The 23,281-nt window shown below is 51.1% G+C and overlaps 2 protein-coding genes across 3 annotated transcripts in view; one reads left to right on the top strand and one right to left on the bottom strand.

Annotated features, from left to right (window-relative positions):
- FANCI (FA complementation group I) overlaps positions 1–13,474 on the top strand; it is a 24,153-nt gene extending 10,679 nt beyond the window's left edge. Inside the window, exons 18-37 of the mRNA XM_056499878.1 lie at positions 161–229; positions 1,292–1,393; positions 2,209–2,394; positions 2,490–2,611; positions 2,983–3,147; positions 3,404–3,583; positions 4,860–5,023; positions 5,435–5,511; positions 5,961–6,077; positions 6,787–6,838; positions 7,371–7,498; positions 7,626–7,694; positions 7,818–7,905; positions 8,211–8,395; positions 9,026–9,082; positions 9,166–9,225; positions 9,943–10,029; positions 11,098–11,193; positions 11,709–11,834; positions 12,579–13,474. Of these exons, the coding sequence (XP_056355853.1) occupies positions 161–229; positions 1,292–1,393; positions 2,209–2,394; positions 2,490–2,611; positions 2,983–3,147; positions 3,404–3,583; positions 4,860–5,023; positions 5,435–5,511; positions 5,961–6,077; positions 6,787–6,838; positions 7,371–7,498; positions 7,626–7,694; positions 7,818–7,905; positions 8,211–8,395; positions 9,026–9,082; positions 9,166–9,225; positions 9,943–10,029; positions 11,098–11,193; positions 11,709–11,834; positions 12,579–12,644 (2,196 nt within the window). The 3' untranslated portion in view covers positions 12,645–13,474. The remainder of the gene's footprint in view (positions 1–160; positions 230–1,291; positions 1,394–2,208; positions 2,395–2,489; positions 2,612–2,982; positions 3,148–3,403; positions 3,584–4,859; positions 5,024–5,434; positions 5,512–5,960; positions 6,078–6,786; positions 6,839–7,370; positions 7,499–7,625; positions 7,695–7,817; positions 7,906–8,210; positions 8,396–9,025; positions 9,083–9,165; positions 9,226–9,942; positions 10,030–11,097; positions 11,194–11,708; positions 11,835–12,578) is intronic.
- Positions 12,256–23,281, bottom strand: POLG (DNA polymerase gamma, catalytic subunit). Of its 2 annotated transcripts, XM_056499879.1 has the most exons (23): positions 23,212–23,281; positions 21,961–22,607; positions 21,487–21,682; positions 20,941–21,108; positions 20,549–20,695; positions 20,270–20,349; positions 19,690–19,872; positions 19,414–19,574; positions 19,092–19,215; positions 18,798–19,022; positions 18,530–18,650; positions 18,274–18,345; positions 18,044–18,160; positions 17,724–17,884; positions 17,591–17,644; positions 17,384–17,501; positions 16,818–16,953; positions 16,486–16,732; positions 16,285–16,407; positions 15,829–16,000; positions 15,355–15,563; positions 14,128–14,285; positions 12,256–13,043 (listed from the first exon to the last, which is right to left on the bottom strand). In XM_056499879.1, the coding sequence occupies exons 2-23, from the start codon at positions 22,563–22,565 to the stop codon at positions 12,982–12,984; spliced, it is 3,639 nt and encodes a 1,212-aa protein (XP_056355854.1). In that variant the 5' UTR covers positions 22,566–22,607; positions 23,212–23,281; the 3' UTR covers positions 12,256–12,981. The 2 variants fall into 2 exon arrangements, with proteins under 2 accessions (XP_056355854.1, XP_056355855.1); XM_056499880.1 differs by lacking the exon at positions 20,549–20,695 and having other exon boundaries at positions 23,212–23,276.

Below are 23,281 nucleotides of genomic sequence, written 5' to 3'. Positions count from 1 at the left end.
GTTGCCTTTGCTTTGCCAGGTATGGAGTTTTACATTGTTGCTTCCTCATGGTTCCTTGCAGTGCCAAAGTGTCATTGCTGTCTTATGACGCCAACTTATTGTGCCTGTTGTTCATGTTCTCTGCTGTGTCAGCCAACTTGTCCTTCCTTCCTGTCTCCAGGGTTTTTATGATGTCCTTCGCAGGAACTCCCAGCTGGCCAGCTCTATAATGGAAACACTCTTATCCCAGGTAAAGTCCTGCTCCGTGGTGGGGCTGCAGGGGCTCTTTAAGAATTCTGCACTTCAAGCAGTATGGCAAACAATTCAGGTTAAATACTGGGGAAATCATTCCCTCACACTGGTAACCTGCCTGAGTGCTGTGACACTTCCCTAAAGAGGTGCTCAAACCCCTGCTACGCTGAGAGAGCAGACTGGTAAACGTCTGGACACAGGTTCATTTCCTGCCACAGGGTGGAAGTGGAAGGATCTCTTGGAGCTCTTTCCAACCCTTCAGTTCTTAGGTGCTGTGGGAAGTGTGAGCCCAGAGAAGTTCTTTGTGCTCTCCCTGTTCCTTAGCAGTGCACAGTAGTTACCCTCCCATAGTTCCCCAAGGATATGTGCTGACACAGTAATTATTGTTGCTGTCCTCCCATCGGGAGAATACCCAAGTCCATGTAGGATCTGGGAGGATTAACTCATCCCCCAGCAGTGTTGCTCATGGCAACAAGACAATCACATTTCCTCAATCCATTGGACAGGCTGTGCTTTCTTTGAGACAAGTAATTTTCTTCCCTTTAATCATCCAAAGAGTTCATGCTGACTAATTCCAGCTTTCCCATGACAGTATAGGATCTGAGAAAGGAATATGAACAGGGCCAAGGCAGCTTTTGGGTAACAGAAGGCACTTAATAGTAAGTTGGTGTAAAGGTGTAAAATGTTATAGCATCATTATGTATCTATAACTTTCTATAGCAGCAGCAGCTATTGATCCTCACTGTTTAAGGAGGGCTAACACTGCAGGTGGGGTGCAAGTGAAGTTACTTGTTGAGGTAACACAACAGTGAGTGGTCAGCTAATCTTGTTTTAGGGCACTGACGTGTCCTGGCTGAGGTACAGGAGCAACTCAAGAAGGGATTTTAATCACCAGTAGAGCAGATGATGTGGCTCATGTACTTGTACAGTCCCCTTATCACAGTGCCAGGTTTTGCTCTCTAGAATGGGGTACAAAGATTATTGTACTCTGTTTTCAAACATCTTAAGAGGCTCAGTTACCAAGTAACTGGTTATTTTTATTTCTTGTTTTCTGTGACAGATAAAGCAATATTACTTGCCCCAGCCAGACCTCCTGCCTCCACTCAAACTGGAGGGATGTATTATGGCTCAAGGAGATCAAATCTTTCTGCAAGAACCACTGGTAAGGACTGTATTGGTTGGTCACAGCTGCAAGCTCATCTTTTACTAGCATTTTAGTTGTCCTTCTACATGAGCTGAATACCTTGTGCTTCTTCAGCCTCTTCTAGCCTGAAGCAATTCTTTTAATGGCACCAGAGCTGGGCATCTCTCCCCTGCCTCAGGCTATTTATTAGAGCTCCCCAAGCACAGTGGTTGTGGGGACCTGTGTGAAAAATGCTGTAGGAATAGTGTTCTTCTGTTATCCTCTATTGAGTTCACCCTGCAGGGTTTTTTTTTCCCTCCTTTAACTTAATTCCACATAAAATAGTTGTGCCTGGTGTGAGTGTAGCAGGGGGAAGGATTTGTCCTTTGGTTTTGCTCCTTTGAAATTGTTGGAGATGAGACCTCAACAATTTGTTGGATTTCCAAGGGAACAAATTCAAATTAATCATTTTGGTTCCCCCTAAGGAAGCTTGCATGCAGTAGCACACTCAGGAAGGGAGCAGACACTTCAGCTAGAGGGAGAGTCCCTTTGGAAATTCCTTTCCATCTCCTTCAGTACCTGAGGTGGCTGGGTAGAGGGAGCAGGGGAAGTTGTCTTTACATCCCATCTAGAAAAGCTCAAGCAGAGAGCACTGTCTGAAGCTGGAACTGGGTAGCTTCTGTGAGATTACTGATCCCCTCAATTTGGGAATGAGGCATATCCTCAAGACTCAAGGCAGTTACAAAGGCAGCTACAGCTCTTTACATCCCACCAGAACAGTCTGGCCCATGTCCACTTCTGGCAGTGACCTCCAGCTCAGAGGCTCAGTCTGACTGTGTGGCTGCTTCCTGCAGGCCCACCTGCTCTGCTGCATCCAGCACTGTCTCTCCTGGTACAAGAGCACTGTGCATCTGTGCCAAGGAGCTGAAGATGACGACGAGGAGGAGGAGGAGGGTGTGAGATTTGAGCAAGACTTTGAAGAGATGTTAGAATCTGTCACACGACGAATGATCAAGAGCGAGTTGGAAGACTTTGAACTGGTAAATCAGATTTTTCAGCTTGACTCAGTGGGAGAAGACGCTGATTTCTTGTCAGGTTTTGAAAAGATTTTTCACTTGTTTCTTTTATCTCTCAGGATAAATCAGCAGATTTTTCACTGTCTTCTGGTGTCGGTGTGAAAAATAACATCTATGCCATTCAGGTGATGGGAATTTGTGAGGTTCTGATTGAGTACAATTTCAAAGTCGGGAACTTCAGGTAAAACATTAAATCTTCCCCTCTATTGTTTGCCCAGCTCTTTGGAGTACAGCCTCATTGCAGGCACAGGATGGTAGTGCCAACACAGAATCAGTGATCTGAGCTTGAGTGCCTGGTGGCACAGCCACTCACAGAGCCTTGGGGAGTGTTTTCCTTTGGAATGTCATGTGTTGTGGGAGATGGGACCTGACATTTTGTAGAAGAGTAGGTTGAGAAGGATTGAGTGAGGTACACACTGCTAGGGAGGCAGGGAGATGTAATGGGTTTCATCATTTAGGCAGCATCATTGTGTAATTTGGCAGCTGAAGCTTCAAATGGGAAACTCCAAAAATGCATTTTCTCCATTAATGCTTTCTACTCTTTTATTGCAGTAAGAATAAGTTTGAGGATGTCCTAGGCCTGTTTACCTGTTACAACAAACTCTCTGAAATCCTGAAGGAGAAAGCTGGAAAGAACAAATCTGCCTTGAGCAACAAAACTACACGGAGCTTCCTGTCCATGGGTTTTGTATCTACTCTGCTCACAGCTCTGTTCAGGTGAGAAGGTGTCCATTCCTCTGTGGAGCAGAGCCAGACATAATTCAAAACGTGTGTTAGTGTGCCTGGAAAGGCAAGGCTGCTGCAACTCTTATCCTCTGCGTGTTCACTAGAAGCTAGCAAAACAAAGGGTCTTTTCCACCCTCAGTTCAGCCAGAGACTTTATTTGCAAGTGCATATTAAGTTTGGGATCTCACAGGCCAGCCCTGAGCTTGCTCTGTGCATCCCTAGTTCCCTGACAGTTGTGGTCCTGCAGGGACAATGCCCAGAGCCACGAGGAGAGCCTGGCCGTGCTGCGCTCCAGCACCGAGTTCCTGCGCTACGCTGTCAGCGTCGCCCTGCAGAAGGTGCAGCAGCTGGAGGAGACGGGACAGACGGACGGACCTGACGGGCAAAATCCAGAGAAGATGTTCCAGAACCTCTGCAAAATCACACAGTGAGTCGGTGGGGCATGTGGAGACATCAGCAATGCGTTTGGGGGATTTTTGATCCTCAGGTGGGGTTTTGAAAGAAGAATGCAGTCCGGAACTGTTTAAACTGTTGTTGCTGGGTTGAGGTCACTGCCTTTCTGTGCTCCTGAGAGATCAAGTGGAGGCACTACAGTTTCTGTGCCATAGTGAGTGATACAGCTTTAATTAATAACTTGGCCTGGAAGAACCAAATGCCATCAAACATTTTCAGTCTCTTTCTGACTTTTTGTTCATCACTCATTGTCATAGAGAAGGTAAGATGATTACAGGCTGGATTCTTGAGGCCTCTGGAATGCAACAAAGTTAAAATTCACTTGGAGCTACAGAACAAAACATATGTATGAGGGACACAAGCTTTAGAAAGCATTTGTTTAGGACTTCTGCAAGATGCTTGAAGACATTCACACATTTAATCCTTTGGAAATCCAAGAATGTGAACCATGTAAATGTCTTTTGGAATCTAGGTCATATCTGCATGGGGTCTTTTCAGAGCCCAGTCAGCAGAGAGCACAAAATGCAAATTACCCCTGCCATGCATAATGCCGGTTTTGTGTCTCACCCCAAATAATAGAGGCTATTTTTGTTGCAGTCATTAGGACTACATGTGAGCTACATGTTTTGCGTGATTGGACATTGAAACAGAATAAGATCATCTGTGCAGGCAACAGAACTAATGAGAAGAAAGGAGAGGGAACAAAAAAGGGAAGAAGTGGGGTTAGGGAAGCAGGAAAAAGATGTTTGCCTACAAATAGAAAAGTCTCCTTTGGGCCAAACAATTTTGCTTTCCTCACAGCTTTTTTACTTTGCTTTGCCTGCCTTTACCTTTCTGATTTTATTTATAGACAGCCCTGTAGTGAATTCTGACATCTCACAGTTCTGACATGCCACAAGAAAAGCTCTTTTTGTCACTGGTGGATTTGACACCAGTGGTCAGGATAGTCTGGGAAAGAGGAAAAGCTGGGTGGAAGAAATGAGTGCATAAAGATGGACTTGAAATGGGATTGGAGGTCCCTTGGCACCTGGAAGGAATTAAATTATTTAGTTGTGCAGGAAGAATGCAGTAGCTGTTTTCCTGACATTGAAATAATATCTTCTTAAAAAAGATCTCTTCCCCCACCCTTTTCCTATAGGTAAAAGACCTTCTAGTTTAGTTATATTAAAAATGCAATCCTTAGAGTAGAGTCTAGTTCTTGCCCTGTGCAGCCAGCTTTACTGGAGTAAATCTCATCTCCCATCCCACAGGGTTCTGCTTTGGAGGTACACTTCAATTCCCACTGTTGTTGAAGAATCAGGGAAGAAGAAGGGCAAAAGCATTTCACTTCTGTGCTTGGAAGGTTTGCTGCGGATCTTCAACACAGTGCAGCAGCTGTACTCTGCCAGGATCCCCCAGTTTCTGCAAGCCCTGGGTAGGCACATGGTATAATTCTGCTCTGCTTTCTACCCTCCAGGTTCCAGCCCATGTGTGGGCAGGTAGGGACCCAGCACCATTCATCCATAACTAGGGAGGGATGGGTCTTGTTCTTGTCTCTCAGTAACAAAGTGGGCTAAGTAGCACAGATTTTCACACCAGAGGCAAGTTTTAGAGATATATTTTACCTGCCTTTATAGAGCTCTCAGTCTGTCAGCAGAGGATAGTTGGGGTCTGATACAGCATTCATCTATTTGAAGTTTGCCTTTAACATGTTTTTCAGCTCACCATGGTACTGCAGTCTGTATTCCTCCTCTAGCTGTGAGCAGTCTTTCTCACTTTAGGAAATAAATCCTGTATTCTGCTCTTGGCATTTAGCTTTTTTTCTGCACCTCTCTGTCTCTGCCAGATATTACTGATGGTGACGCAGAAGAAACGGATATTAATGTCACAGAGAAAGCTGCCTTCCAGATCCGACAGTTTCAGGTGAGTACCACTGTGCTGCAAGTGTTCCAAAGCATTTGGGATTCTGGCAGGAAACACTGCTAGCTCTCTGTTGTTTGACCACAGGGTTGAGTATGTGATAGCAACTGTGGCACTGATTCCCTAGCAGTTCAGAAAAGTTTCTCATCCCTTAGGAAAGCTTCTTCAGGGTGCCTTACAGAGTTGGGTGGATGTGCATGTGTATTTACAGAACTCTAGGTTCTTCAGTGCAGCATAAACTTCCCTGAGTATTCTAAAAGTCACACTGACCATATGCAGAACTGTATGTAAGCACTCCTATCAAAAATCAGCACTTGTTCTTGAGAAGAGTTCTGGTTTTGTACTCTTTGTCATTCTCCTTGCTCTGATCCCTTTATCTGCTTGCAGCTTCTGGTTATTTGCTTATGCAACACATACTCACACTCAGGGAGTGTTTTCCTTCCCCTAACCAGAGGTCCCTGGTGAACCAGCTCAGCAGTGCTGAAGATGACTTCAACGCCAAGGAAATGCAGTCACTCATCACAGTTCTCTCCACTTTGTCCAAACTCCTGGATCCAGCCTCACAGCAGGTACTCCTCAGCCTTCACATGGTGGCTGGCTGGCACAGCCATAGTGTGGGAAGGAGATTATCAGATGGGGTTGGCATCTATGGGCTCTGACATGTGAGTCCTGCCTCCACTCACACACCACACCAGGTCAAAGGGACTGTTCTGTTACACTGTGAAGGGCTCTCCTGTCACACACCTGTAAGAACACTTAAGAGGAAGTTGTCTTGCCATCCCACTCCTGCGCATTCTGATCCTGCCTTTGGGCAGCTGAATGATTTGTTTGCCTGAGCAGGGACTCTTTACATAGCCTAGTTGTGGTGTGGCCTCCACATGGGATAGAGGCAAAAAAGGCCAGCAAACTTGTGTCCAGTCCAAACTGGCTGAGTGCCTAAATCCTTCCATGCAAGGAGTCATTTTCTAAAGTGCCCCAATTTTACAAGCTAGGAACTGCACAAACTGTGCCAGAAGTCTAGAGTCATCATTTACCTTAAATTAAATGGAGCTGTTACTCTGTCCAAAGGAATGTATAGCCATTACCCTGTCCTGGGTCTCAGCTTTTGACTTGTTAGTAGGATTAGTGTCCCTTGTAAAACTTTACAGAGCACAGTTGGGTTCTCTACTCATCTTCCTCTGCTGTGATTCAGTGTCTTGAATTTTTATTAGTAGTAGTAGTAGTTTTGTGTTTTGAATTCTGTTTCAAAGTCATGATGCCTTTTCTCCTCTTAAATAGTTCCTTCAGTTCCTGACTTGGACAGTTAAAGTTTGCAAAGAAAATGCTCTTGGTAAGTAAGCTTTGAGGAGCATGTTTAGATGTGATGTGTCAGGTCTGATATTAGACCCTTACAAGCTGTGTCCTGGTTTTACCTCTTCATCAAGATACATTCAGGTCCCATTCTGTGGCAGATTGCCACAACATTGTGATTATAAGTATGAGTATTAGCTAAAACTATTTGCATTTCTGAAGGAAAGGAAGCCACTCAAGCGCTTGACTTTTCTCCCTTGTTATTTAGGCTCAAATCAGGATTTATACTCTGGAAAGACAGTACTCTTGCCAGGGTTTGCATTGCACTTCCTCAGTGATTTTGGTCACCATTTTTCTATGACCCAACTATGGCTCCAGTCGTTCCCCTTGCACTATTATATGGGATGCCTGATGTTCTAAACCCTGCTTTTGTGGCTGGGGTATTTTGATAGGATTTTCACTACTGTTAAATCCGTACTGAATCTGAGACTTTCCTTCACTGGTTGTCTGATGCTCCTAAGTAGCTAGGCAAGCTCTGCACCTGGCACTGTGTCACTTCCTCTTCCCCACAGAGGATATTTCTTGCTGCAAGGGTTTGCTGTCTCTGCTCTTCAGTGTCCACATTCTCTACAAGAGCCCTGTGGGTCTCCTGCGGGAACTTGCACAAGACATCCACGCCTGCCTGGGAGATATAGATCAGGTATGATGCAGGAGCAGCTGAGCTCTCATCACATAGTGCTGTCAGAATTGAGTGCATCTCTGGTGCAAACTATGTGACAGCAGTTAAAGTTTTACTCATCAGAATTTGTTTTCTCTCCTCTGCCCAGGACATAGAAGTGGAGGGTCGGTGCCATTTTGCCGTGGTGAATGCCAAGACTGCAGCCCCCACTGTTTGTGTGAGTCAGAGCAGTGTGTGTGTGACACCTGCAGTGTCCAGGGCTACTGTGCTTGGAGCAGCTTGCAGGTTCCTGTTGTGCCAAACTCCTCCAAAACCTGTTTTGTTATTTGTTCTGTCTCAGCTGCTGGTTCTGGGTCAGGTGGATAAGGTGCTTGAAGAGGTGGATTGGCTTATCAAGAAACTCACCAGTCTGGGATCAGACACATCAGGTAATGAAAGTGGTCCAGTTCTTACTGTTACACTTTTGTCAAAAACAGATAAAGACAGAGAGCAAAAAGATATTTGAGGATTTTGAGATAGCATCATCTGAGGTCAGGTTATACTCTCCCTTGAGCTGGTTCCACATGAACAAAGTAAGATAAGGGTGTTGTCACAAAATCTCTCTAGTGATTATTTTCACCTTGTCCCACTGGGGCTTTATGCATCAGACACAAAGATGGTCTTTTTTGCCTCCCACCTGCACCACTGGATTCATAAAATATATATTCACCAGATATTCATCTCTTTCTTCTAGAAGACTCCTCTCAGGCATCAAACCAAACTCAGGTTCTGGAGAAAGGTATAATTCTGCAGCTGGGAACTCTTCTGACTGTCTGTCATGAGCTGGTGCAGACTGCACTCCCAGCAGGGAGCTGTGTGGACACTCTGCTGAGAAGCCTCAGCAAGACATACACAATTCTCACCTCCCTCATCAAACATGTGAGTGTGCTTTGCCAACAGTGGGCTGCCTCTGAGCTAAAAAACTTCTCTCCATCTGCTGCAGCAAGCTCACAGTGACCCCTGGCAGCAGCTACACTTGGGACTAGGCTATTGATCTCTTGCAGGAGAGTTGAGCCCTTGTTCTTTTGGCTTTCATGCCCTCAATTTTGTGGCCTTTCTGAGCAGTGATAGTTGTACCAGTGGAGATAAAAGGAAAGCTTCTCTCTAGCTGAATTTGGCTTTGCATGGCTCAGAGTTGCTGTTCCCAGTGTGTGCTGTGGGCTCCTCTACACAACTGTGTGCACAATGAAGGGTACTCACAGTGTTTTCACAGTGCTCACCAGCCCTGTTCTTGCCACTCACCCATTCCCTGAAGCAGGACCTGGGGGAGCTGGTCCATGAAACACAGGCCTGTGGAGCTCCTTTGAGATGAGGTGGTGACTGCCCCAGAGCTCTCCTCTCAGAGCTCTGGAATGCATACATGGCACTTGTGATATAACAAGCCCAGGAGGGAGGATAGTTGTGCAAATCCTGCCCTCCCCACTGTGCCATTGTATGAGCTGCTTTGAGCTCTGCCTGGATAAAGGGTGGGAACAGCACACCTAGAAGAAACTCCTGTTTTCCTTGCAGTATATCCAGGCTTGCCGCAGCAGCTCAAATACAATTCCAGGAAGACTGGAAAAGCTGGTGAGTGTGAGCAGGTTTCTGGGGAAATGGCTCATTGCCTTGAGTTAGGAGTAACACCAACCTCTCTCTCTGCTCCTTTGCAGGTGAAGCTCTCAGGCTCCCATCTGACCCCACAGTGTTACTCATTCATTACTTACGTACAGGTAAAGCCTAAATTAACTGGCAGAATCACAGCCAGTCTGTCTGATGCTGAGTGGTGTATCAGCTTCAGTACATGGCCACCCTTGGGGATTATTAATCTTCTTGACATGACCTGAGTTTCTTACAGTTCAAGCTTTACTTTGTCAAATATTGTGTAAGACATTTCAGCACCATTGGGACTGAGCATGCTGATTTCTGCTTGAGCAGGGAAGGAGCTGGGTTTTAGCTGGGTTTTGTTCCCCTCTGTTCATGTGGGGCTTTTTTGTATGAGATTAACAGTGCTGTTAACCACAATGGCAAATAAAGGTCAACAACACTGCAGTCATCACAGTGTGAAGTAATGTGGGTGCCAAAGACTGCAGTGCTGGAGCTAGGATTTATCTGCCTGGAGAGGAACTGGGTACTTGTGTGAGGACCACAGGAATTGTACAACATATTGGGGAAGGTGTCATGGTGTGCAGAGCTATCACTGCTGGGGGCTTCTCATACATGCACATTTCTGAATGTATAAATTAGATTAGTTTCTTTATTGGTTTGTTTTGGTTTTGGTTTTGTGGTTTTTTTTGAGATCACACCTATTTCCACCCTTATACTGCTACCTCTCTGTTACCTAGCTGGTAATGCTGTTAGCTGGCTAGAGCAAGGACTTCTCTGGCCTTTCTTGGCTGGCCTTTCTTCCCTGCTTACCCTCTAATGACACATCTTTTGGCATCCTTCAGAACATTCACAGTGAGAGTTTAAGCTTTGTAGAAGAGAAGAAAAAGAAGAAGAAAGAGGGTGAAGCTGCTGCAGTCTCCACAGTAATGGTAAGACTGACTCACTCCATTAGAACACAAGCTGTAGTTGCAGGATCATGTATCTCGAGGCTTGTGGTACCTGGTGGCTTCTTACAGATCACCAGACAATTTGTCATTTGGGCCTTTAAGTAAAAATCAAATTTAATCTACTGTAACTACAGAGAAAATGCTAAAAAAGCACAAACAAACAAAACACAACAACAACAAAAAACCCACAACAAAAAAGCCATCTTCATTAAATGCAGCTTAAACTCTCATGGACATGAAACAAAGGTCAATCTGGATATTGTCTGATACAGTCTGCCTTGTCTGATATTTTACCATTTGGGGTACGCTGTGGAATTACAGATATGGGCTAATTTATTGGAACTTGATTATTGATATTGCATCCTCTTTAAGTGTTTCTTAATTTTATCAGTACATTTAAAGATGAAGGAAGGAATGGATTCCACTAAAGTAAAGCAGTTGAAAATGACTAGATTATTTGTTTGGGAGCAAGTGAGCAGGCTGGCAGGTTCCTGGTCCTTGATGTCCTTTGTTTGTGCTCCCAGACAGCATTTTCGCTGTCTCGTCAGCTGTCCCAGACATTCCTGTGATGTTAAGGGTTTAAAAAAGCCAGAAGTATGATCTTCCTAGCTCTTCCCTGAGTGTATGGAAATGGGCTGAAATGCTGCATGTCCTTTACCACTCTGTCACCATGGGGAATGAACACCAGTGGTGGTAAATAAGCAGGACAACAATGTGGTGAAGCGTCAGGGTGCTCTTTGCTTGGATGGCCCGAGCTTGTGATGCCTTGGGAGAGCTGGAGCAGAGGAGCTGCTGACAGGGATATCAGGGCGGTGGACTGCAGGCAGAGAACAAAACCATGCACAGGAAAGCCTCACTGCAGAGCCATCCTGGGAGTCAATTTAAAACTAGTGACAAAGCTGGCAAGGCATGCAGGGTGGGGTAGGACTGGTACAGAGCAAGACTACTGAAGACTCTTTCCTAAACTGGGAATGTTGTGGTCTTCATGTCATGCTACAGTGCCATTGTGCCCTTCCAAATCTGACCCATCTCACTCCTCTCACATTTCAGGCCAAGGTGCTTCGGGACACCAAGCCAATCCCAAACCTGATTTTTGCAATTGAGCAATATGAGAAGTTCCTTATCCATCTCTCCAAGAAGTCAAAGGTAATGTAAAGCAGACATCTTCTGTGACCTGAAACTGATGGAACAGTGGGATCAATGGCAAGGTGGAGGGCTGCTGTTAAAGTCTCTATTAATGCTCAGATTAGGAAGGTGTAAGGACCTTTCAGCTCTTGCCCATGCTCCTGGCCCACCACTGCTGAATTGTTGCCACACTGATAGCAGCCCATGCCAACATCAGTCCTGCCTGTGACCTGTGGTTCCTGGTGGAGCAGGAGCATGCACACCTTGTGCCAGCTTTCCTCACTCTCCCCCAGTCTGTGTCATGAAATGTACCACAAGATCCTACATGAGGGTGAGAGCAGCTGGCAATCACTTGGCTTTAAGGAAAATGTAAATGGGCCCCAGGACTGCACAGGGGCAGGTGCTTTTTCACTTTGTGCTTCAGTCCTGTGGTATTACTGTGATGGACTCTCTCCCAGTGCTGTGGGAGGACTAGACAGGGTAGAAAACTAAACTTAAGATGCTCATGGCTTAATGTTTCCCCTCGGTTGCTGCAGGTGAACCTGATGCAGTACATGAAGCTGAGCACCTCCCGGGATTTCCGCATCAACACGTCCGTGCTGGACAGCGCCCTGCAGGAGCACAACTCGGAGGATGCTGAGAACGAGCCGCACAACGACCAGGTCAGACTCATTCAGCTGCTTTGACTGACAGCTTTCCTCTTTAGAAGCCAGCTGTATTTGTGAGTTGTGCAGGAATGTGTGAGGTTAGAACAGCCGGCCTTCCCCAGGTTAGCTCTCATTTTAATACTAAGCTGACAGGAAGGAGTGAACAGCTTCTCTCAGAACACTCCCTGCACCCCAGCCTTTTGCCTCAAGTGGCCTTTATTTTCATGCACCAGCTCTGTGTCTCTGGTCCTGGGGAGGTGTGAAACTTCAGGATCAGACCTTTGCAGTATGATGCAAAGTGGTTTTATATGCAAGCTTTTGTAGATAAAGACCTGCCAGGGCAAATTCTGCAAGGCATCATTCTCAGACCCATCTCCACTACACAGTGCTGGTGAAGGCAATGCAACGTGCTGGCTAAGAAAAATAAACAAATTACTCTGCTGATTGTCCAGGTTTTTATTGGTGCTTCTATCCACATTTTCCTGAGTGTTTCAACAAGCCAAAACCCAGGACAGAGTCCCTGTTCTGTGCTACTGGTAGCCCATGGCCTAAGTTCCAGCATGAACTGGAGAGGGGGTGGCCCATGGGGAAAGTATCAGTGGCTGACAGGAATCCCATACTCAGGTCATTTTGTTAGTGAGAAAAGAAGAGCTAAATCCTGTTCTGCACAGCTGGCTTCTTGCTCTAGGTAAACATTCCTTAGACTACTCACACAAAAACAATCACACTCTACTGCTGCTCTCTCCCTCCCCTCTCCAGAGCAGCACAGCAGAGCAGACAGATGAGAACCAGGAACCCAAAAAGAAGAGACAGAGAAAAAAATAATCTGGGGTTGCTGCCACTGCCTCCTCTCACAGTGCCCATTCCATGGTGGACCTGCCTTGGTCTCAAAGCCTGCAGATATGGAGATGATGGTTTATTGCTTCTCTTGCCAAATACTTATGCCTTCTTCCTTTGTGTCCATGGGAGCGACTCTGGCCCGTCTCAGGTTTTACAGCTGCCATCAGAAGTGCCTCTGCTCTTTGAATGTGCTGCTATGAAAATCTTACAGCAAAAGGGAAAGAGAGCGACTGGGATCAGTCCCTGCCAAAAGATCTGCTCCTGAAAGAACAGGGAGGCTTTGGAACGCAGTCTGGACAGTTGTCCTGGCACTCTGGTGTCGTCATTGCTTCTCCAATGAGCCTTTGGTTATTTCAATTATCTGATATATATCCAGTGCTTCCCCTGGAAGACAAGGGGACAGTCAGTTCCCTGCAGTACACTCAGACTGTGCAACAGAAGAGAGCAATTGTTGGGACTTGCTTTAGTTCAGAGCATCTAGCACAGAAAGCCCTAAATTTATTCAAATTTCTGTTTTGGGTGGTGGTGAGAATGCAGAAACCAGCACCAGCAGGGAGCTGGGAACATGAGCTGTTCTGCCTCGGAGCTGAAGCTGCTGTGTGCAGCTCCTGGGCAGTGAGAGGCCACAGCTTCCTCTGCCCAGGCTGGTTTTGCACAGTTTTGCTGTTATGTTTTTGCTGACCCTGATTGTGATGCACTTGTTTAATTTGCCTTGTTCTTGGTGAAAAGTGCCCTTTTTGCCTACAGAGCACAAATCCTGTTTCTAAAACACCCTTTGCCTGTAAGAATCCTAATAAAGGTTACTTAAGGGTGGAGCATCTGATGTGTGCAGTGACTGAGAGAACAAATCTGAGGGAAGGTTCTTCCCTTATCTGGGAAAGCACTGCTGCACAGTGAGGAGGAGCTGCTTTCCCAGCCACAAGTTAAATGTTTGCTTGCAGCAATTGGAGGGTTACACTGAGTGCAGATAGGGATGCCTTGAGGCCTTGGGACTGCTGAGGAAGCATGCAGCAATGCCAGAGAGTTCTCTGAACAGGGTTCTTGGCTAAGGGAGAGCAGGGAAGGAGGGAAAGGAGTAAAAGATGGAAATGTTTGGGTCTGCAGGGCAAAATATACAAGGTTGTTGAGGTGCTTCCTTTCAGAGGAAAAAAAATTAAATTTGGTTTGTGTTAAAATTGCACAGGAGGTCTCCTCCAAGGAGCACAAAGCAAACAAAGTGTGGGAGAAGAACAGAGCCAGGCCTGGCTCATCACTGTCACAAACATCTGGAAAGCAGCAGCACAAACTGCTTGACGACTGAGGAAAGAGGAGCAGGCTGCAGCACAGTGGTTGCCCTGTAAGTCAGATGATTTGTCAGGAACCAAGGGGCTCATGAGGTGCCTCAGCTGAACAAAGGAGCCCCCAGAGGATGACAGCTTAGGCCAAGTGCTCTGCTTAAGCTGGGGAGGCTTGCACGGACACCGCTCACCTTGAGGGATGCCGTACTTCTCCATCCCCATGGGATTTGATGGTGTCACACAGTTCATGGTCACCTCCTTCCTTAAGCACTGGTCAATATCCACTGCACTGAAGAAAGCCACTGACTGTGGCAGATCCTGGAGGCCCAGTTTGTAGGCAAACATGCACCTGGAGAACAAGCAAACAGGTGGGACAGTGCTGGACATCATCCTTGCCCTTGTCATACCCAGTTCCAATCAGCCACATTTACCAAACTGGCCAGCCACCCCTCACAGGGTATTATGCACCCACAGGTGTGGGACAAGGTACTTTCTAAGTCCTGGATAGCAGGAGGGTCAAGTATTGCTAAAGTGGGCATGGGAGGAAGAGTAATGGTGCCTCCTTGTAAGTAATGGAGCCTCCCTGGGAAAAGGGAAGAATCCAGCCCCTCACTGCTGGCTAATCCTCCCTGGCAGGCAGAGCAGATGCAGGATCTTCCCAGCAGGAAGCCCTGCGCTCGCAGGAGCCAGCACAAAGGCAGGAACATCAGAGTGCCTGTCCCTGCTGTGGCTGCAGAAAGGCTGTTTGTGGCATTCCTGCCTCCACACAGGAGAAACAGCTCACCTTGGCCAGCTCCTGTGTAACCAAATTCCCCACGGTGCTGGGAGGGGGATTTGGCAAAACTGGCTGTGCCAGAGCTGGATCAACAGGTGCCCTTGGAGGTCAGGAGCTTTGTAGGCTGAGCTTAGTTCTGCATGGGGCAGGGAAGCAGCAGGAACACCCTTTGTGTGAGAGGGGTGACAGTGCTGATGCTCACAGCAGAGATGAGCCCATGCCCCTTGCTGTCCCCTGAAGGCAGCAGGGAATGAGGGATGGAACAGTTTCAGACTCCCAGCTCCTCAACCAAGCCCAAAGGTTGCCATGTGACGGCTGCAGACCTGAAGCAAGCAAGAAGCGATGCACTTGCATCCCAGCAGAGCCAGTGACTGGCCCCATCCCTGCAGGGCCAAAATCTGATCATATCTTCTGTTTGCCAGCACATTATCCCTGGGAATTAAAGCCAAGGCCCATTTATAGCCACCTGAGTCACACATGAAGGAGCTGCAGCCTCCAGTGCTGCTAACTTGCCCTGAACAGAATAAAACTGCTCTGCACCAGCTTGCTGCAGGCAAGCCAACCCCAGCCCCTGGGGCTTGCCTGTCCTGTTCTAGAGTCACTTCTGCTCCTCCCCAGGAGACACCAGAGCATCACATCTCACCTTGTGAGGAGGTTGGTGATCTGCAGGGCCAGGGCTGCCCGGTAGCGATCCTGGTGCTGGACCAGGTACCGCACCTCGTCGTGGATGCTGATGCAGAAGCGCCCGTTGATGTCAAACTCCTCAAACAGCCACTTCATAGCAACCAACATGAGGTGCAGGTAGTCAACAGCTGAGCTCTGCACCACCCAGTTCACTCTGCTGGTCACAAACTGGTGAAAGGAGAGAGATGGACAGTAAGAGAGCACTGCAGACAAGGGCATGGTACCTGTACAGGACAGCTCCTGGGAAAAATCTGCTAGACCCAGGGTGCTTGGGTTTTCTTGATGGCATGGAGATAAAGGAACAATGGTTTTCCTGAATGGCTACAAGAGCCTAATGGGCCTCCAGCAATCTAAGAGGGGTTGAACACCAGGTACCCATTTTGGAATAGATAAACGAAACGAAAATCTCAGCAGCCCAGAGCTGCATCCTTACCTCCCCCTTGACCATGGCAGGCTCCAGGGCCCTGCTGATGTGACAGCCCAGCACTGGGGTCTGTGGGGAGGGGGATAAGGCAATGCTTTCCAGCTTGTTGAACATCTCAGACTCAGTGCCTCCAGCCCACACTCTTTGCTCCACCAAATTCCACTTCTTCCCCTGCCGGGACCTGTGGGGCAGAGGGGAGGTTTGATGGAAGAGTGGGAGGGGGCTGCAGGTCCCCATTTGAGACCTTCAAACACTCCCTCCTGGTTTGGAGCAGCAGCATGAGACCATGCTAACTCCACTGGGAAAGTGGATGAGGTTGACAGCCCCCAAATCAAACCTCCTTGTCCCTGGAGCAGCAGGAAGGGCAGACCAAGACTATCCAGCCCCACCTCCTTCTCTGCCCAGAGCCCATCAGGCTGCAGCCCTCTCTGCCTCACATCCCGATGCAGGGTTAGACCATCTCACTTTTTTATGGCTTCTCTCTGGAGCCGCTGGACATCCTGGCCCGACACCGATCCATCCTCCGCCCTGTCCACAGCCAGGTCCAGCTTCGTCACCAGCCACTCCCCCTCCTCAGAGAGGTGAAACCTGGAGGGGACAGCGAGTAACCCAGCTGCCGTGGGACAGTGCCACCAGCCCTGGGGCTCTGTCCCGGGCAGCACCCACCTGCGGATGCCCTTGGTGACGGCGTACATCTGCTGGGCCTTCTCCCGCGCCTGCTGCTGCGAGAGGCGGTGGTTGAACTGCATCAGCAGCCGCTCGGCGAAGGGCTGCCCCGCCCCGTAGATGCGCCCGTAGTTGAAGACCTTGGCGTGCTCCCGGCTGATGCCCACGGTGGCGGCCGTCTTGCTGTGCAGGTCGGTGGCGTTGCTCTTCTTGCCCTGCAGGGTCATCCAGCCGAAAGCCGTGCAGCCTGCGGGAGGGGAGCAGAGGTTGGAGGCCAGACGGGATCGGGATGAGGAGGCAGCCGAGCCTCTCCCCGGCGCAGCCCCGCTCACCGTGCATGCCAGCGAACTGCGCCTCGCCCAGCACAGCGGCGATCCACAGCTCCTGCGAATCCACGTCTGCCCCCACCAGGGAGTAGCCAGGTGGCACCTGGACCATGGCTTTCAGCTCGCTGCCCACCCGGTCAGCCTGCAGGACACCATGCCCAGGTGAGCACATCCCTCTCCTCCTCCTCCACGGCACAGGAGCAGCCTTCCTCCCACAGCACAGAATTCCTTGTGCCTTTAAGTTTTGCTCTCAATGTCAAAACCAGGTTTAACCCATGTGAAGCATCCTCCACTTGGTTACTCCAGCAAAGAAGAAGGGGAGCTTGAGAAAGACAGAAACTAGTATGCTGGTGTTTTCTTCCCCTTTCCCACATCCTGAAGCTCCAGAGCCTCTGCCCACTCCTTCCTTTCTCCCTTATGAAAGCACATCAGCAAGAGGACCTCAGCTCTGGCCCTGCTCTCTCAAATTCCACATCCACATCCAACTCCTATCCAACCCAAGCAGCTCCCATCAGTCCAAAACACAGAGGGAGCCCCAAAACAGTCCCACAAGGATCCAAGCGTGGCCATACCCGGGCGTTGCTGGCTGTCAGCCAGGTGGGCTCCACCGCCCGGCGGGTGACAGTGCCTGCAGTCACCACCTGCGGCAGGATGGCTCCGTAATCGTCCTCCTCGTTATAGTCAGGATGCCTGGGACAGAGGCAAGGATGAGCACTGCCCTGAAGGAGCCCTCCTAGCACGGGGTAAAGGGAACAACAGTCCAGGTTTGGGTACCGTACTTGGTCACCACACGAGGCAGCTCCCCTTTCTTCAGCCACACCACCATCTGGGAACTGAGGGGACACAGCGCAGACGAGATGCTGAGCTCCAGTGCATCCACACAAACTCCCCACCCTGAAAGCAGCTGCTCACCTGATCCGCTTGTGAGCATTCCTCCAGAATGAGATCATTTTGTTAATCTCTAGTGCTCTTGTCCCGTGGGTGCGGCCCACAGCAGCCCGCAGGGTGCCATCCTCCATCTGGGGCAGGAAATCCTTGGCAAAAGGGCTTCCCACGTTGTTATCATTCCCATCCTTCAATAGCAAAAAAAGCGTCAGGGCTCAGCAAAGCTCTGTGCATCCTCCTCTCCCAGCTACAGAGATGGATTTCCCCCACCCAATCCCATGGGATGAGATCATTCAGGTCCCAGCAGCACCGTGGGGACAGGAAGAGCCCCAGGAGCCCCAGCTTGCCTTGTGAGGCAGCTTGAAGAACCAGCACCCAGGGATGTTGACATCATTGTAGGGACCATTGCCATGGTGGAACGAGGGCTGGCTCCTCTTTGTGCACTTCAGCTCCTCCATCTCCTCCTGCAACTAGCAAAGTGAGGCAACACCAGGAATATTTTCAGGCATGACAGGAGGGGGAAATCAAGGAAAGAGAGACAATCCACCACCCCATTCCACAGGAACCCCCCCCTTACCAGCACCAGGCTCTGGTCTGCTTTGCTCATTTTCTCCTCTGGATCCACCTCAATCCGGCTCAGCTCCTCCATCTGTGGCAGAGAGGGACCATGGGGAAGCCAGATCAAACATCAATCTTCCAGTAACACTTACTAAAGGGAATTTCTTACTTGCAGCCCCTGGAGCTGCACACAGGGCTGGTTACTGCATGCACACAGGAAGAAGCACTACCCCACACCTCCCTCCCACCAGGGAACCCTCCATTCCTTCCTTCACCTTCTGCCACATGGTGCTGCTGTCCATCCCCAGCAGCTCGTCCTCCACAGCTACCTCCAGACTCACGGGCTGCTCCTTGCCCTTCTCCAGGCAGTGCTGCCTGTACAGGTTCTCAATCACCCTGCCAGAGGAGGGGACACAGCTGATGCACCCATAACAGAACCCAAAGGCTCTGGGGCAGCACCTGGGCAGCACCAGGGCTCCAGGGAGTTCCCAAATACCCTCGTGGGGCAGCTCCCAGCCCAGCACCCCATTACATCCCTCTCACCTGTGTGGGCAGGAGGGGCCATCAGTCTCTACAGAGGCTGCTGGCAAATTGTCCTGCCGTCCTGGCACCAGGTATCCCCAGCCATGTTTCTCTGAGTAATGGAGGGGGAAGCCGTCCCAGGCCAGGCGCATCAGCTTCGGGGTCACCCTCATCTGCAGGCTGATGAGGCTGGGGCCAGGCACCCAGCCCTGCTCCTCCAGGCGCGGGCACAGCTTGCGGTACCAGCTGGGGAGCAGCAGGGATGGTCAGAAAGCGCAGGGAAGGCCCTGGGGACACACAGGGTCCCCAACTCACCCCGGGTGGCCTGGCAGGTGCTGCAGTCTCTTGGGTTGCAGTGTGACTGTCTCCTTCAGGCGCTCCAGACAGAGCTGGCTCGCTGAGACCTTCTGCTCCTCTTCCTCACTGGGGGGACCAGGGTCTGGTGGGGCAAGGAGAACTGGTTTGCAAAGGGCTCTTGTGCCACCCTTCTGGGGACAGGGACATCAAACCAGTCCCCCACCACATGCAGCAGCATGGAACATAGCCCAGCAATGATTCACCCTGCAGCACCAACAAAACTTGTCCCTTGGTCTGGGCACCCCTGGATCCCTCATTCCCAGGGATCACCTGTGCTCACCCTCCTGCCACTCCCGTGCTGACTCTTTTGCATTCTTTGCTACTGGGGAGACTTGGCTGTTGCCATCCTGGCCTTTCTTCTTCTTCTTCCCAGGATTCTTCTTTTGCTTAAACTCCTGTATGTCCCATTCGAGATCCCAGAGCCAAGGGTCATCCTTGTACCTGATAACACACCATTGTCACACCACAGCTTTGTTCCTGTCCCTCACACCCACCCACAGTTCCCCATGGACCACCTGGTGCCTGAGCTCCTTCCTGCAGCCCCAGTCCACAGTACCTGTGCTTGTGCAGCAGCTGGCAGGCATCGTTGGCCAGGTTCATCAGGGACTTCTTCATCTCCTTCTGCAGCTCCTCGTAAATACCCTGAGCATCGTTCAGGTACTTCTTCCAATTCCCATTGACCGGCAGGTAGGACACTCCCATCTCCAGCATCCCTGCAAATGTGACAGGGTGGGGGCACCTGGGCCCCAAAGCATCAAGGAATTAGATATCTGCCACAGGGGACCAGCTCTAGAAGCACCAGACTACAATGAGTGTGGCTTCACCTAGAGTTTCCCAGCCTGACACAACCCTCAGTGCCCCTCCCCTAAATCATAAGAATCTCTGTATCTTCTGCCTGACCTGTGCAACAATCTCAAAACTGTATCGCTCCAGACTGCCTCAGGAACCCTGTTCACCTCCCTCAGCCACTGTGCTGATGCTTGTTCCTGCTCACCTACATGTCCTGAAAAGAGCTTCAGAACACCCTAAGGACAAGAGGAGCTACATCTCATGCTCAGAGGGACCATGATCCTCCCCATTACCCACCAAGCCCATGGCCCCTTGGCCAACACCAGCCAGAGCCTGGCAGCTCTCACCTCTCCATAAACAGTGGCAGCTGCTCTTGAAACACCTCGTGTGTGGCCTGGACATCACGGGCACAGTATGTCATCAGGTCCTGGGGACAGCAGCAGGTGAGAGCAGGCAAACAGCCATCCCTCTGCCAGCACAGAGCAAAGCATTGGGGCTGCAGAGCCCATGCCCACCCACTGCTGCAAGAAAGCGCAGCAAAATGGAAACTACCCCAGCAGCTACCGCCACCCTGCTCCCCTCTCCAGCTCCTGCTGCCTGCAGGATGGTGGGATGGCCTCCTGCACCTGGAAGTCACTCCTGATGTCAGCCATGGTGCCCTTCACAAAGATCTCCCGCGCCTCCTTCTCCAGCGGCTCCCCGCCGACGTAGAGCGCGTGCACATCAGCCAGGTTGTTGATGCTGCTGACGTGCACCCAGTCCCATGAGGTGATCTGTGGACAGCAGGGGGGGTCAGACAGTGTGGGAGGATGCCCAGCTGCAGCCAAGATCAGGAGTAAAGGATGCTGCTGCTTCAGCTTCAACCAAGGCCACCTTATCTGAAATGTGCTGGGGAGAGTTTCACTCAGTGGAGCTGCTCCAACAGCAGCTCCAACCCACTCTGCCGGTCCAGGAGCAAACAGAGCACACAGTCCCCTGCCACCCACAGCACTGGCAGCAGCTCAGCTCCCTCACTCACCGCCGGCCCCTCTGCCTTGCTGCGTGTTCTCTTCATGTGCTCCTTGACCTGCTGCAGCCCCTTCCTCTTGCCGTGCTTGGCAGCCATCCAGAGGCTGCGCTGGAAGCCCGTCAGCCCCGAGATGGCCATGTGCATGCTCATGGTGTCCAGGAAACGCATCTTGGAGCCCTGGGACACAACACAGCGGCGGAAAAGAGAGGGTTTGGGATATGCTGGAGGAGCTGCAAGTCCTCTGCTCAACCTGCTTTTGCCAAGACAAACTTTGCCTGCCACACTCCTCCTTTGAGAGCCAAAACCATCCCCAGTGCAGGCTGTCAGCTGCCCAGAGGCACCTGCCACATCCTCAGCTGCCACCCTGCAGCCTCCAGCAGCCCTACAGGGTGCAAGAATATCTTCCTCTAAAGGGAAGACAGGACAAAGTGAGCACAAGCTTGGAGTACCTGTGCAGACCATTATCTGTCAAAATAACCCTCAAGGGCCAAAGCAAATGATTATGTGGGTAAGAAATTGCAGCTGCCAGTACAAAGCAAAGGCTCAATGGATTACCTGGATAAGGTACTGCTCCTTGATGAAGGCCCGGTCAAAGGCCACATTGTGTCCCACCACCACTCTCTCCGTCCAGTCCTGTTTGCTGGCACAGCTGGCACCTGCTGGGCTCTCCATGGGAATGAGGTCAGCCAGGGTGAGGTGGCTGGACCAGGAGTAACGCTGCTCCAGCAGCCGCCTGCTGCACCACGAGTACCTGTGGGGGACACGCGGCACCCACAGCTGACACAAAGCACTTGCAGCACCAGGGGGTGCTGAGCAGGACCCACCTGTGGGAGGGAGGTCACCAACCCCGGGGACTGCCGTGCTTGCTAAGCAGGACACACATTCCACGCCCTGGGGCTTTGCTGTGTCTTCCCTGCAATCCAGCAGTGAATTGCACGAAGAGGCTCTGCTCAGGACCATCCCCATCCCCAAAACCGTGTCCCCCCAGCCCTGCTGTGACCCCAGCGTCCTGCTGGCACTGCATCTCACCAGGCGTGTGGGGACACCGCCACGGCCAGCGTCGGGCAGTGGCCATCGGCCACGCACACCTCCACATCCAGCACCAGCGCCCGCTCCTCGGGGAAGTCGACAGGCTCCGCTTGCCCGTCGGGGCCGTAGCGAGTCCAGCCCAGCTGCCAGGCCCACTGCTGGGGCAGCGGGGGCAGCTGGCAGCGCAGCAGCTCGTTGGCCGCCTCCAGGTAGGGCAAGCTCTGCTTCTGCGCCAGCAGCCGAAAGTGCTCGTCGATGTTGTCGCCGTACATGCGGGGCAGCTGCAGGTGCACGTCGGGCAGCGTGGAGGTCTCCATGCCCCACAGCTCGTGGCGCTGCAGGTGCCGCACGCTGCGCTGCACCTCCTCCGCCGAGTAGCGCACCTGGGCTCCGCGGAAGATCTGCTCGTGGAGGCTCCTGGACAGCATCTGGATGTTGAGGGGGTTCATGCGGCGCTGGCCGGCGGCCGGCTCGGGGCTGGGCTCCGGGCGGGGCTCCGGGCTGGGCTCCTGCGGCAGCGGGCGGCTGGCAGAGGAGCTGGACGGGCACCGCCGGGGCTGGGGGCTGCAGCCCCTCACGGGGCGTAACCAGGACACGCGTCTCATCGTCCCCCTGCCCCGGGGTGTGCCCGGCACGGGCGGCTGCAGCTGCGGGGGGAGGAAAGGCGGGGAGTGAGCTCAGCACTGCCCACCATCCCGCCATGCACACACTGTCCTGTACGGCCACACACTCCTCGGTACAGCTGTGCCCCATACAGCCGTGCCCGCATACAGCCGTGCCTCCCATACAGCCGTGCCTCCCATACAGCCGTGCCCCCATACAGCCCTGTCCCCATACAGCCGTGCCCCCATACAGCCCTGTCCCCATACAGCCCTGCCCCATACAGCCGTGCCCCCATACAGTCTTGCTTCCATACAGCTGTGCTCCCAGACGTTTTCTCTCATAGAGCTGTATCCCCATGCAGATGTTTCCCCCATAAAGCCGTACCCCCATACAGACGTTTCCCCATACAGATATTTTCCACCACACAGCCGTGCTCGCATACAGGTGTTCGCTCATACAGATGTTTTTCCCCATACAGATGTTTTCCACCATACAGTCGTTCTCCCCAGCTTGCCCACCGTATAAATGTGCGCTCATACAGGTATTTTCCCCCATACAGATGTTTTCCCCATAAAGCCGTGCCCCCACGCAGCCGTGCCCCCAGGCAGATGTTTCCCCATACAAATGTTTTTCCCCCCAAATTCCCACCTGCTTCCCGCAAGCGCCGCCGGGGCCTGGAGCAGCGGGCAGATCCAAACCGGGGCGCGCGGGGGAGCTT

The sequence above is a fragment of the Oenanthe melanoleuca genome, chromosome 10 (genome assembly GCF_029582105.1).
Source record: "Oenanthe melanoleuca isolate GR-GAL-2019-014 chromosome 10, OMel1.0, whole genome shotgun sequence".
NCBI classification, from domain to species: Eukaryota; Metazoa; Chordata; class Aves; order Passeriformes; family Muscicapidae; genus Oenanthe; species Oenanthe melanoleuca.
The sequence above is the reverse complement of the archived record's forward strand: the minus strand, read 5'-3'. Positions and strand labels throughout refer to the sequence as shown.

Coding starts and splice junctions, on each gene's coding strand:
- POLG (XM_056499879.1), bottom strand. CDS start 22,565: ATGAGACGCGTGTCCTGGTTACGCCCCGTGAGGGGCTGCAGCCCCCAG. Junction 17,885..18,043: donor TCTTCAAGCTGCCTCACAAG/GCAAGCTGGGGC, acceptor TTGCTATTGAAG/GATGGGAATGATAACAACGT. Junction 17,502..17,590: donor CTGCCTCGTGTGGTGACCAA/GTACGGTACCCA, acceptor CCTCTGTCCCAG/GCATCCTGACTATAACGAGG.